Source organism: Ursus maritimus, unplaced genomic scaffold (assembly GCF_017311325.1).
Source record: "Ursus maritimus isolate PB19 unplaced genomic scaffold, ASM1731132v1 scaffold_28, whole genome shotgun sequence".
Lineage (NCBI taxonomy): Eukaryota > Metazoa > Chordata > Mammalia > Carnivora > Ursidae > Ursus > Ursus maritimus.
The window spans coordinates 19,894,690-19,908,043 of NW_024425341.1; the positions used below are offsets into that span (position 1 = coordinate 19,894,690).

The window sequence follows — 13,354 nt, forward strand, 5'->3', positions numbered from 1 at the left end:
TTGGGAGAGGTGGCAAGAGAAAGCAAAGAGTCACTCCGTGGCGGACAGGGTCTCGGGCGCTTTGGTGCTGAACCGGTTCCTCTCGAATACAGCTAAGTGCCTGAGGAAACTGAATGCTGCTCCCTGTATCTCTCAGCCCCAGGAAGGGCGGAGACCCCAGCATTGTTTTTCCGGCCAAGTTGATCTGTACTTGGGAATTTTTATACTTGACTGCAAAGCACAGTCGATTTTATGTACCGTACCCCCAGTAATAAGTCTAGAACTTCTCTTTACGCCTGGTAGCCTATACAAATGTGTTCTGCAAGAAACTAAATATGAATAGTCTAGAAAAAAATCCAAGCAAGAAAAGACTTCCAATTCATGACTATAATTTGGACTTAGGTTCTCAGCCTCTGGTACTATGCACTGAGCAGTGTACAGGCATTTGTGTATTTTCATGCGATGATCCATTGGCCTGATGTAGGGTTCTGTTAATCCTCTTGTTATCATTGGGGAAACAGTTCCATGATTAAGTGATGTGCCCAACGTTGCTACTGAATTTTAGCCAACACTCCTGTGACCCGTCTCCCATCAGAGATTCAGTGCCCTTAATTCCTCACATAGGAGTGTGAAGGAAGAGGTCATCTGGAGGGTTAAAGGCAGTCTGGGATGTAAGCAGCACCCGCGAGTTCCCCCAGCAGGCAAGAGCTCATTAAGATGAACTCTGGCCCACACCTGGAACACCATGCCGAGGCCCCCAGTGTCTACCCACTTGAAGTCTTAGACAAATCACTCGTCTGAGTTTCTACATCTGTAAAGTAGATTCACCTGTACAGTTGATGTTTGGGCATTCAGGGGTTGGGGCGCCCACCAACTGCAGTAGAAAATCCACATATAACTTGACTCCCCCAAAACTTAACAGCCTACTGTAGACCAGAAGCCTTACCCATAACAGTCGATTAACGCATATTTTGTATCTTACATGTATTCTATGCTGTATTCTTTTTTTTTTTTAAGATTTTTTATTTATTTATTTGACAGAGAGAGAGAGACAGCGAGCGAGAGAGGGAACACAAGCAGGGGGAGTGGGAGAGGAAGAAATAGGCTCCCAGTGGAGCAGGAAGCCTGATGCGGGGCTCGATCCCAGAACCCCGGGATCACACCCTGAGCTGAAGGCAGACCCTTAACAACTGAGCCACCCAGGCGCCCCCCTCTATGCTGTATTCTGACAATAAAGTAAGTTAGAGAAAAGAAAATATTACTAAGAAAATCATTAGAAGATACAGTCACACTGTTGCACGTGCTGACTGAAACAACCTGAATGTGAGTGGACCCACACAGTTCAAACCTGTGCTGTTCAAGGGTCAGCTGGACTTAGTTTTAGAATCAAATGACAGCATAAGAAGAGCACTGTTCTTACAAATTTTCAGCAAAAGTGAGTACTAACTTTGCAGTAACACGTATCTGAGAGGGAGTGATAAAGAATACTTGAACACTCGCTACACTGCAAAAACTTGACCTTCACCTCATTTCCTTATGTAAGACGAGGAAGCCAGTTCAGAGCAATTAAGTACACCTCCAAGTTAGTGACAGAGCCAAGATTCAAACCCGGAACCTCTGACTAGCACTGGGCCGGGCACGCTGGGACTGACAGTTTCTGCAGATGAACTCTAACCGAAACCACATGGAGCTTGTACTGAAATCGGCCCCCGCCTGTGACCGTGCAGTCCTACAACACCCACCAACAAAACCAGACGACCTCTTCCAATTTAAAAAGCAGTTATTTTAATAAATCACCATTTTAGCATATAGTTACAATAAGTTACAGACGTTAAAACAGTACACAATGCAATGTATAAACAATTTTCATTGAGATGTTTCAGCTCCTTTTTTATCAAGTTAGTCACTTTGTAAAGTTAGCAGTTCCTGTAGGAAAAGAGACGTGAAGTTAGAGAGTGCGTACTACCATAGTTTTTTTGGTTTTGTTTTTAAAGATTACTTTTCAGTAATCTCTACACCCGACATGGGGCATGAGCTCCCAAACTCTACATCAAGAGTCACCTGCTCCACTGACTGAGCCAGCCAGACACCCCTTAATATTGACTGATTGATTGACTGATTTTTTTAACTGTAAGCTCCATGCCCAGTGTGGGGCTTGAACTCGTGACCCTGAGACCAGGAGTCACCTGCTCCACTGACTGAGCCAGCCAGGTGCGCCTGAATGCACACGACGTTAAAACACGGCAAACGCAGAGGTGGTTGAGTGACGGAGAGGTTAGGAGAGATCACAGGGGGACACAGTTTTAGGGGTAAATCCAACTAACCCTAATAACACCCCACCCCAGGACTGAGCCCCTTGTGGAGGTTCAGCAAAAGCTGAACGTCTTGGTTACGATTTCATGCACATTTCACTTTGGTTTGAACTAGAGATTGAACAGAGTCTAAACAAGTTACTGAACGTTCGTTTGATTCGCCTAACAGCGTCATTCTCCATTACAGAAAGCTCTCTAAGGTAACACTGCCTGCTTTCACCCAGCTCGGATTTTTCAGAAGGGGCCTCCTTCAGCTGTCTCTCACCATCTGCTCTCCTCAATGACACTTCCCAGGCGTACCTGCTCATCACAGGCTTCGTTGACAAAGGTCTCACTATTCATTAGGTTCTCCTCTTCTTGGCCGTTTTCTTTATGGCGGGTCGAATTTCTTGATGTTGCTGCACGATTTCTAAGAATCAAAAGAACAAAACAAAACAAAAAAACAGAGTCAAAAGAGTGGTTCCTTGAGGTTGAAGCCAGGATGGGTCTATGGTTGGAAAGGGCCAACTCATCCCCTATCAAAGGCTATTGTTATGGGAATTATGTTCTGTTTTGTCTTCTGAATGAATCCAATGACCTAGAATGGGTGATACTTGAGTCAATTATGATTTGTTACTTGGCATTCACTTAACTTCCAAAACAATACACCTTCTCAGTTGGGGCACACTACTAATTGGGGTCAAGCAGAACAGAATCCAAGGACAAGTAGGTGGCGATTAATGTGGTAGAAAGACCTGAGGTGACCATCAAAACCCCAGGGGTAGCATTCAGTCAGTCTTAATGTTAGTAATCTATCAACCAGTGTTACCTTGGGCAAAGACGCACCATTTCTTCTGGCCTTTTTTCTTTAGTCTGTGAGTGCGGGACAGAAACGTAACTTTTCCAACTTTCCTTATCTATTTCTTGAGACACAGGCTGCTTAATGTCCCTCCTCAGCATGTGTAACCTCAACAGCGTCTTCCGTTACTACAACTTCCCATACTAAAGCCAATTCTGTCATCATCCCTACTCTAAGCCAGCATTGTATTATCGTTTGTTTCTTTAATCTCTCTTGCTCTTGGGCAAAACTTAACGTGTTTGCTTTTAATCTTTCCCGAGTTCATTTCACCTCCTGCTATGGGCTGAGTTGTATCCCCTCCAAATTAGTATGTTGAAGTCCTAATCCCTAGTACCTCAGCGTGTAACTGTTTTTGGAGATAGAGTCTTTAAAGAAGTAATTATGTTAAAATGAGCTCATCAGTTTGGGCCCTACTCCAATATGACTGGTGTCCTTATAAGAAGAGATCAGGACACAGACAAGTACAGAGGGAAGACCATGCGAAGACACAGGGAGAAGTCTGCATCTATAATCCAAGGAGAAACCAGTCCCACAGATGCACTGATCTCAGACTTCCAGCCTCCAGGACGAAGAAAATAAACCTTTTGTGTAAGACACGCAGTCTGTGGTATCTGTTACAGCAGCCCCGGCAAACTAACGCACCTCTCGATTCTTCCTCCTGTCGTTGGCACCAACTCTGCCTCGTTGGTAAAGAATCTCATCACTTCATCCCTGAGATTGTGCAGACTGCCGCTGAGGCAAATTTTACCTGCACGAATGCCTCCTATCCCTTACAAGATCATTTGCCCCGGGTCTCAAAGACGTGGCCTCTCTTGTTTCTCCGGGTCATCTAACAAGTGATGGCTGCTTCGTCACCTAAATCCTTCCCCAGCGGACAAGGTCTTAGGGGAAGAGTCATACTTCCAACCCCACTAACCCTAGAAGCCTTCTTGGGCTTGAACTCCCCCATGACGACGTTAAGAGCTGCTCACCTTTTAAATTTGTGTTCTCTTCTGAAATAGACAAACGCTCCCAGAGCGACTAGCACCACTGGCAGGACAACTGTGAAGCTGAGGACGATGTAGCCAGGGGCAGGTCCACGCGCTGGCTCCTCACAGAACTGTCCGCCATATTCCATCAGACAGCGGCACTTCCTCAGCTCGCCCACCACTGTACAGATCCCTCTCCCATTGCAGAAATCCGTGCTGCAGGGCAGATGTGCTGCCCCCTGTGAGTCCTTGCGCTGAACGAGCTCGCCTTTTTCCTTGGCTTCTGAAGTCTTGCTTTCTCTAGCAGGAATTGGAGGAATTAATGTTTTTCTGAGAGGATAACTCATCCCTTCTGGACCCGGGTATCTAGCCTTGGTGGACTTGGTAGCTTGGAGAGGAGGCCGGGCAGCTTTTGGAGTCAACCTTTTTCCAGCCTCTGCATTTTTAGATGTTGGTGTTGAATGGGTTTTATCTGGATAGGTACCTACAAAAACAGGTACGAGCGTGGGTATATACACATATTTGTCAGTTACGAAGGATTTTAGGAGAATAAGAATTCTAGAAGATTTAACCAGATAAGTTTGAATTTATGAAATCATCAAATCATTACCATTACTTTTGGCCAACCAAAAAAGTATTGAAAACATATAAAAAACTGCATATCCTAAGGCACTTAAAATGTTTGGTTTTGAGACCAGTCTATCATACCAATCTACTTTTAAACAATGGTATGCCCAGTTTTAGCCGTGGCAGATTCCCTCAGCTACAAAAATATTTTATTCTGTAAAGAATAGTATGGTAGATCTAAGTGGTAAATATCTAGAAAGATTTCTAAGATGTATGTTTATCTGTAAATATGGATTTTTTTAGTCCAAGTTGACTGTTGGTTTCATAAGATGTACAAGCTGCAAATCTTGGACCAGATTTGGTGGCAGTCGTGGGCAGGAGGGAGGAGGCAACAGGCTGCTTCTAACCAACGAATTGAAAGTTAGGTCTGTGTGTAAGACATTTCACCCTATCCTCCATCATCGTTGGCACAAGCATCGTTGCATACGTAAATACCAAAGACCAAACTATGGGGAGGGAAGGCAGCAGTGTTAGTGACAAAACCGGTTGCTGCCTCTGCCTCGAGCTGGTGTCACAGGAATGTTTCCACTCCTGGGCAGTCTGGGGTCCCTGACAGTTGGGTATACCCAGAGGAAGGCAGTCTAGCTTTACATGCCCACCACCATCCCCTCCGAAAAAGTTTCAGGTACAAGTCAGTGGGAAATACTTATTGAATAGAGCCAACTCGTGGTCATCAGGATGGGGTAGCAAGTGAGGGTAGGTCAGGCTTCCGGTTTAGGTCTAAAACCAGACAGGGAAGGCGATCCATTTCTCACGCACTGACCTGCCTCCTAGAGTCACTGTAACGTGAGGCTTTTGAGAAAACTGCCCTCATTCGAAAGACCATAGAATCAACTCTGGGAATCAAAATCTATTAACTTTCCTATTTAAGATGAAGTCATTGGGGGAACAACTGGTATTCCAACTCGTCAGCTTTGAGGAAGATGAGGATTTAAATTGAGAAGTCAGTAAGGACTCTTCACTGTAAGATTCCTTCTCCAGTTTGTTTTCTCACTAGTTATGACAAGTTTCAGTGTGGAGCCCACTGTGTCCTCGATGCCACGGCTTACGTGACTTGGCTACCACTGGAGTGGTGTAGAATTTGAGGAGAGTGACCACCACAGAATTGCTCTGTAACAACCGTCTACTAGCCAGCATTTAGGAAGTAACCTGACAACGGTAAGTACTAACATGGCCGCTTTATTCACACACTCTTGTATTCTGGAACTGTTTGAGATAGAAAGCGCTACTGCCCCATTAAAAAGGGAAACCGAACCAAGACAAGTTAAATCATTTACCCCACCTCCTCCTCCTGGGCCACCCTCACTATGTGATCAATTTAAATGGACAGAATCAAATCTAGTTAAATAAGTGCTCTTTCAGACAACACACAAACTGTCAAACCCTTTGGAGCTCTCATATCGCCCATTCTAAAACTGAATCAGAGGGCACGCTAGCTTTCCAGAAGGCGTCCGCGTAATCTATACCCAATTGCCCATAGTTAGAAGTTTTACCTTGTTCAGTTTAGAAGTGCCAGTAATAAAAGGCATGATTGAGAGGATAAAAGCTTCAGGGATACTGCAGAATTAGATATTAAGAATTAGATTGTGATACCGAGGATTATATTATAAAATATTCGAAGTATGTCATGTATGGTGATGAACAGTTGGCTCCTGGCTAGGAGTTACTCACAGCTCAGCTCATCAGATCCATCCAGACAGTCAGCATGACCATCACAAACTTGCTCCACGGAGACGCACTTCTGACCATCCTTACAGGCCTGGGACGGCTCAGAGCACGGGGCGGCTTCCACACATTTGCTTAGATTAGCCAAGGAGTGCCCACTGGGACACTTACAAGTCAGTCCTTCAGGGTTTGGTAAACACATATGGCTGCAGCCTCCGTTGTCTTTTGAGCAGCTGTTACTACCTGTGGATCCCCCCCCCCCAAAAAAAAAACCCCATTGATTTAATGGTTTCGGAAGGGTCTTCTGTAGACAGTGCTCTACAAATACACTGTCAGAGTTACAGAACCCAGATGTCCTTTCCGGTGGATAGTTTTTCAGTTTCATCCTTTTGGTCAACCAGGTACCAAGTGATTGGTGATTCTTCTTCACGGGTAAGGATGGCTTTAGAAAGCTGGGAGTTCAGACAAGGGACCAGCTTAATAAAAACTGAGCTGAGCTCTGGCCCACCCAAGACCCCTTGTGAGTTCTCCTTTCCCCTCACACCAACATCAAAACTAGGGGGTCTTAGAAATAACGCTCTCTTTAGATGAAAACATGAAGGCTGCGGTGTCTATTATCCCTAAGAATCCGAGTAGTGAGTCAGCTATTTATAGCTGACCATAGCTCAGCAAGGCTCATATCTCAAGCTTTAACTTCTAGTAAGGTCTTATTTTGAGATATTCCAGGACTTATGGAACAGGTATGTATGGAGTGCAGATAAAACCTACCTCAGGAGCGGCAAGGACCCTCCTTCTGCTTCTCAGAACTAAGCCACAGATTTTCATTTCACTTGGATGACCATAAATCACACTGAAGAATTCTAAGAAGGTTCTCTCCACAAGGCCAAGACTTCAGAAGTTTAAGCTTGACTAACACTAGCTTACAAAGTTTAGCTTTCCAAAACAAGGCAATGGAGCAGCATTCGCTTAAGACCAGTATACTCAACATCCCTGGTAGTGGTAGATGTGGTTAACATTTGCGCTCACATTGTTGGTGTTCCCCTCGACTAGGAAAAGATTATATCTATTACTACTTTAACTAAGCCCATCATTACTCTACTCAAACACTGGAGAAAAACATCCGAGCATGCCCAAGTTGGAATTTCAAGGATTAGTTAACATCGCAAGTAGATACAAGTAGCAATAAGTAGAATAAAGACTAGTTTCCACTGCAGAGCTAAAAGACGATTTCGAGTATACCACGGTTGTAATTCCACCTACAACAGAACTTAAAATTATATAAAACTCCAGCCCAACGTATTTACCACTACTTTGTCTCCTAGAAAAGTAACAGCGCTAGTTATATACCAGAAGTATAATCCATGTAACTGCATAAAGACAAGAGAGTTATGCAGATCTGTAAGAATTTGCCAGAGAAATAATTTAGTGGGAAACAGAAAGCCATTTCAAGCAGATCTTGCGGGAGACAGAGGATCCCCTTCACGGGGAAATTCAGCAGGCTTCAATGTTGTCATAATCATTACAAAGTTGCTTACCCTGTTGACTAAGTTTACTATAAACTTTTAAATCCACAATCTTCTGGTCAATTTGGAACCACTGGTTTTCTGAAAGTTCTGCCTTGCTGTACCAAACTTTAGTGATCTGGGCTGAAACAAAAGCCAGTGAAAAATCATTAAGAAAAGCAAAATTTAAATTTTTTTAAGAAAAGCACATTTTAATTTTAAGACAATTTCCTGTGCCAAGAAAATTGCTCACTTTGAAAACCGTCACCCGTGTGCGTAAACGCCAGTTGAATAACAAGCGTTTTTACAGAAGAGACATGTGTTTTTCTAATTTTTTTTTTTCTGGGAAGAAATTTCAAGACAAATCAAAATTGTTCTATGCCTTCCTCCAAAATAAAGTCAAGTATAAGTTATGAGCATTCATATATGTCCAGATATACAAAGATAGATAATTAGGATCTGAGACACTTAAATGCAGTTCATGCAAATGATGGGTAATGATTTTAAACATTGTTCTAGAAAATACCTGAAAATGGCTTTCTGTAATAAGTGTTACCAGGGGATCTTAAAACAGATACCAAAGTCTCAGCCCACATCTAATAAGATAGCACCTCTCGGGTAGGATCAGACAACTCGTTTTTGCAATTGTGATGTGGCCAGCCCAACTGGTCAATGGACCAGCATTTGGAACTATTAGAGATAGATTTAAATAGCATTTTCCAGTTTAACCAAATCTAGACTCTAGGCATAAACAATGTACCAGGACACTGTTGTTTAGGCAAATCTCTTTAAATACTAGTGATACCCTGCAAGTATAGAATATTCCGTAGTTCACCTAGTACTTTTATGTGTACTGAGTCAAGTGAGACAGGTACTGTCTTCCTTTTACAGGTAAGGTGTTACAGCTACTAACTGACGGAGCAGTTATGCTACCTGGCTCCAATTCCTGGCCCAGCTCTCTCTGTACCGGATCACATTGTCCTTGACAGCAGAGAGCCTGAGATGAAAGCCAGAAATCTCAGGCAGAACAGGATTAAGCACATTCATATATAAAGAATGACCAAATAAGTCAAAGCTTCCCCAAGTCATAGAATCCCTGTTACACATACATGTTAGATTAGGGAAGTTGCTTAATTATTCGTCCCGAAGAAAGACCCTGCCAAAGATCAGTGCTAGGCATTAGCAGATTCGCTTAAGAGACCCAGGAGTAAATTCAGATCGCAAAGACAATCAGACGCTGAATGAGACTTACCATCATCAACTGTCGTCCAGAACATCATGCCTTGGCCGAATGTAAAGAGGGTGAGGCCCTCAATTCCTCTGCGGTCTACTCTGTAGCTAGAGCCATCTTGTTGAATACTCTCTAGGAGTCCTGTCCCTGGAAAGAGAGGCTCAGTGAATTCACTCGGCCTACAGCTCTACTCTACCCTGTAGCTGTGTCTTGTCTCGTCTCCCCTCCAGGAGGCCTTTGTCTACTCTGAGCTTTCTGAAGGACAGTTCTTTACTCACTCTACTCTAACAGTGATACGCCAAGATTTGCACATGCATATTTGTTAAGTTCCCGATTTTATGCCTTCACGAAAGGACAACTGCACGGCTCTGTGGGCCATGACATTCTACTCAGAATGGGGAATCACTGGGTTTGTTCGGAAGGTGGTGCAGAGTATGTAAACTCAGACCTAAAAGCTGTTTGAAGTCACGGCTGAAGACCAGAAAGCAGAACGTCACCATTTCACTCTGGCCAAAGTCCTTCCGACTCACGTTTAGGGTGTGTTCTAATTGCTTACCAGTATCAGCCCAGTAAACTCGGGTTCCCGAATCTGAAAAGGTCAGGCCCTCAGGGACCTGGGCTTTCTGCCACAGCACCTTCCTCCTGCTGCCGTCCATGCAGGCACATTCAATGCTGGACCCACGCCCACCATCGTCCTGGGGGCCCAGGTCCACAAAGCACATGACTGCAGAGGGTGGGTGGAGCACAACAGAGGTCGGGCGGTAGAGATTGCCACTGACCAGGACGGTGGGATACTGGCCTTCTGAGGAAGCTACATTGATGTGAGGATTCTCACTGTCAATCCAATATATGTTTCCACTCAACCAGTCCACAGCAAGGTCGATCACTGTTCCCTCCACAGATACGATTTTCCTCCAAGAGAGTCTTCCGGATTCTTTGAGCCTCAGTAGCCTGATATCACCGTTATCCAACTCTGAAAGGTAGAGAGCCTTTTCCTGGACTATGTAGTCCAGGGATGCCAGCTGGTTCACACTGGTAAAGGGAAGTATCCTATGTTCGGGTAAAGCTGGTTGTCCTAGTAAAGCTTCTAGATTTTTCAGATAAATCTATGGGAGAAAAATTAGGTGGATGGCACCAGCTGAATCAAGTGTAATTCTTCATCTTGATTTTGCATTAGTGTTACAATACTTAGAATATATGAAAATCTGAATTCATGATCTAAAAACAGGTAGCCGTTATTTCTCTCGCTTCCTGGAGCTTTAAGCACTTAAAAGTCCTTGAATCCACGTGTTTCAAAGATTGACTCCTTTGTTAAATGCCCTCCCCTTTATTTTGTAAATATTGAGCTATAATTGACATATAACATTTGTCTAAGTTTAAGGTGTTCAATGTGTTGCTTGGATACATTTATATATGAAAGGCCCTCCCCCTTTAAATGAGACGCTACTAATATCTTACTGAAACTCAAGTCAATCCTCTACCCCAGCATTTGCCATTTTAAAGTGCCCAAGCTGATAAATACTCTATATGGTAGAAGACAGAAGTAACTTGTTTGTTGGTACCTCCTATGACTTAAGAAAAGTTTCCTCATAAAATGTACCTCCCCCTCACCAGGCTAGAACCCAGCCGAGCTGCTCGGATTCAGAATTACTCTGTATCATCAGTGAGATGCTTGGACAGCTGCACTAGGTGAGCCGCACTCTCAGATCCCTAACCTGTGCTCTGACGTACTAGTTCTCAAGCTGCAGTCTTCGTCTCATAGCCCCTTCGTTTTTGGTCACGATAGCTCCCAGAACACAGTGAACACGAAAATTTAAGTTGTTTTTGAAGACTATTCCGGGGCAGTGGGGAGCACCTGGCTGGCTCGGTCAGTAGAGCATGCAATTCTTGATCTTGGGGCTGTGAGTTTGAGACCCACGTTGGGTGTAGAGATTACTTAAAAAATTAAAAAGTGAAAAAAAAAAAAAAAGAATACTCCAAGGGCCATGGCCCCTACTATGTATAATTGTGCCTAGAGAACTCGAATTACTCAGTCTGTAACAGATCAGCCCAGGCACAGACATGTGAGTAAGGCTGCAGAACAGTACCTGCGTGATAACTGTGGGCAACGCGAGGAACAGAAATGCGGACTCCTGGAGCGGAACACAGGTGATGCCGTCATCTGCGAGCAGGAGTCCAAGTGGGCAGTGACAGCTTCCCTTGGATCGTGGGCTCAGAAGGCACAAGTGAGAACAGCCAGCGTCCAGACAAGCATTAGGTGACTTGGGCTGGAGCACTTCATGCATTATCTGCAAGAGAGGAGCTGGATGTCACTACGCATGATTGAATCCTTACAAAGAGCACATGAAGAAATCTTGCTTTTTAATCATGAGAAGGAGGTCACTACAGCTTGTACTTGGGAAGCTCATACACGTAGCCTTTTCAGGGAGAAGTAGGGGGATATTTTGAAGAGTACACCGTAGACCTTGAGTCCATAAGGCTGTTGGGAACGCTTGATGAGGACCGCCCTATTCTTGCCTGTCGTCTTCCTCATGCGCTGTACTGTTCTCATCTTCATCTCAGACCAGAAGACCTCATCCTCAAACACGGCGACCGAAAAGGGGCTCTTGATTTGTGTTAGCTGCAACATCTAAAACGGGGATGATGTGGTTTCTGGGTGAATTTTATACAGGCTTATAAGACATCTCCTGCAGCCTAATAACCAAGGAATACTTACGCTAACACCAGTACCGTCTAGGTTAGCAGAGCCAATGCAGTGAAATTTGTCATCCGACCAGAATATCTTCCAGCTCAACCGGTCGAGAGCTATGCTGGTTGGCCAGCCAAGACCTTGACTGATGAGGACTTTTCTGCTGCTACCATCCATCCCTGCTTGTTCTATTTGAGGTTCTCCTCCGATTTCAGACCAGTACATTAACCTGTACCGATAAAAGTCAGCTTTCAAGTATTACCTCCCAGAAAATATTGATTCATTCCTTATGATACTGATGTCTAGCCCAATTATTTCCTCCTCAAACGTGGTCTATTCCTTAAGTGAAATTGTGAAGTAAAAGAGAGTCTCCCTTGAAATCTAATGGTGCTTGTTTAGTCATCACTTGGGGATAAAATATCCTGATAGCTATAAGCAGCCAAGGACCACAGGAGTTCCTGGACCTGGAAAGTAGCCAGGGATCCCGCCAATCTTTCCTGGGCTAGAGAGCAGGTTGGTTCTATGGGAAGATGTGCACCTCAGACCTTATTCTTGGTCACAGTCAAAGCCATTAGATGCCTCGGAAACTACTGCCAATTTCCTGAGGACCATGGTAACTGATTCCCGGTTGAAGGTATTGAAAAGGTGAGAAAAGCAGATAAACGGTACCCAATCTGGGTCACCTTTCAGTCCTAAGTTTTGCTCTATCTTGTTCGTACATTGGATGGCCATCCCAATGAGGGCTTGGGTTCTGACAGCTGGGAAATGTTGTGTCTAAGTTCCTGGCCTTTTCCAGAAAGAAAGGACTCTGGATGCAAGAACCTAGATTCAACCTCAACACATAATTATTTCCACCACTACCACCAAGCACATTAGTGTAAATTAAACACTATCCTGGGGTGCCTGGGTGGCTCAGTCGGTTAAGCACCTGACTCTTGATTTCAGCTCAGGTCACGATCCCAGGGTCCTGGGATGGAGCCCCGCATCGAGCTCTGCACTCTGTGGGGAGCCTGCCTGAGATTCTCTCTCTGCCCCTCCCCCTGCTTGCACTCTCTCTCTCAAATAAATAAATCTTAAAAAAATAAATACTATCCCTAGTTTCATTCTCCTTCCTCTTGCCATTTAAAGCCATAAACAAATATACCTCTGAATGGAGAATTATTTTAGCAGAAGAAAGTACAGGTGGGCCACCAAGTGAGAACATCTATATCTCACTTTGCTGAAATAAAGAACCTTTTTTCAGAAGCTTTTAAGATTACTATACATATGGGGGCGCCTGGATGGCACAGCGGTTAAGCGTCTGCCTTCAGCTCAGGGCGTGATCCCGGCGTTATGGGATCGAGCCCCACATCAGGATCTTCTGCTGTGAGCCTGCTTCTTCCTCTCCCACTCCCCCTGCTTGTGTTCCCTCTCTCGCTGGCTGTCTCTATCTCTGTCAAATAAATAAATAAAATCTTAAAAAAAAAAAATTACTATACATATGGTTGACACACATCACCGTAAGATCTGAAGTCAAGTCAGATAGGTTTTTTACTCATTCTGT

General features: G+C 44.2%; 1 protein-coding gene across 1 annotated transcript in view; it reads right to left on the reverse strand.

Moving 5' to 3' along the window:
- Nucleotides 1-1,747: 1,747 nt before the first annotated feature.
- The window catches only part of LOC103681364 (low-density lipoprotein receptor-related protein 2-like), a 30,608-nt gene continuing 19,001 nt past the window's right edge, over nucleotides 1,748-13,354 (reverse strand). The window contains exons 14-23 of the mRNA XM_040643174.1: nucleotides 11,839-12,040; nucleotides 11,587-11,751; nucleotides 11,210-11,410; nucleotides 9,679-10,228; nucleotides 9,144-9,269; nucleotides 7,925-8,035; nucleotides 6,396-6,632; nucleotides 4,101-4,581; nucleotides 2,592-2,700; nucleotides 1,748-1,905 (exon numbers count right to left, since the gene is read on the reverse strand). Coding sequence (XP_040499108.1) covers nucleotides 1,879-1,905; nucleotides 2,592-2,700; nucleotides 4,101-4,581; nucleotides 6,396-6,632; nucleotides 7,925-8,035; nucleotides 9,144-9,269; nucleotides 9,679-10,228; nucleotides 11,210-11,410; nucleotides 11,587-11,751; nucleotides 11,839-12,040 — 2,209 coding nt within the window. The 3' untranslated portion in view covers nucleotides 1,748-1,878. The remainder of the gene's footprint in view (nucleotides 1,906-2,591; nucleotides 2,701-4,100; nucleotides 4,582-6,395; nucleotides 6,633-7,924; nucleotides 8,036-9,143; nucleotides 9,270-9,678; nucleotides 10,229-11,209; nucleotides 11,411-11,586; nucleotides 11,752-11,838; nucleotides 12,041-13,354) is intronic.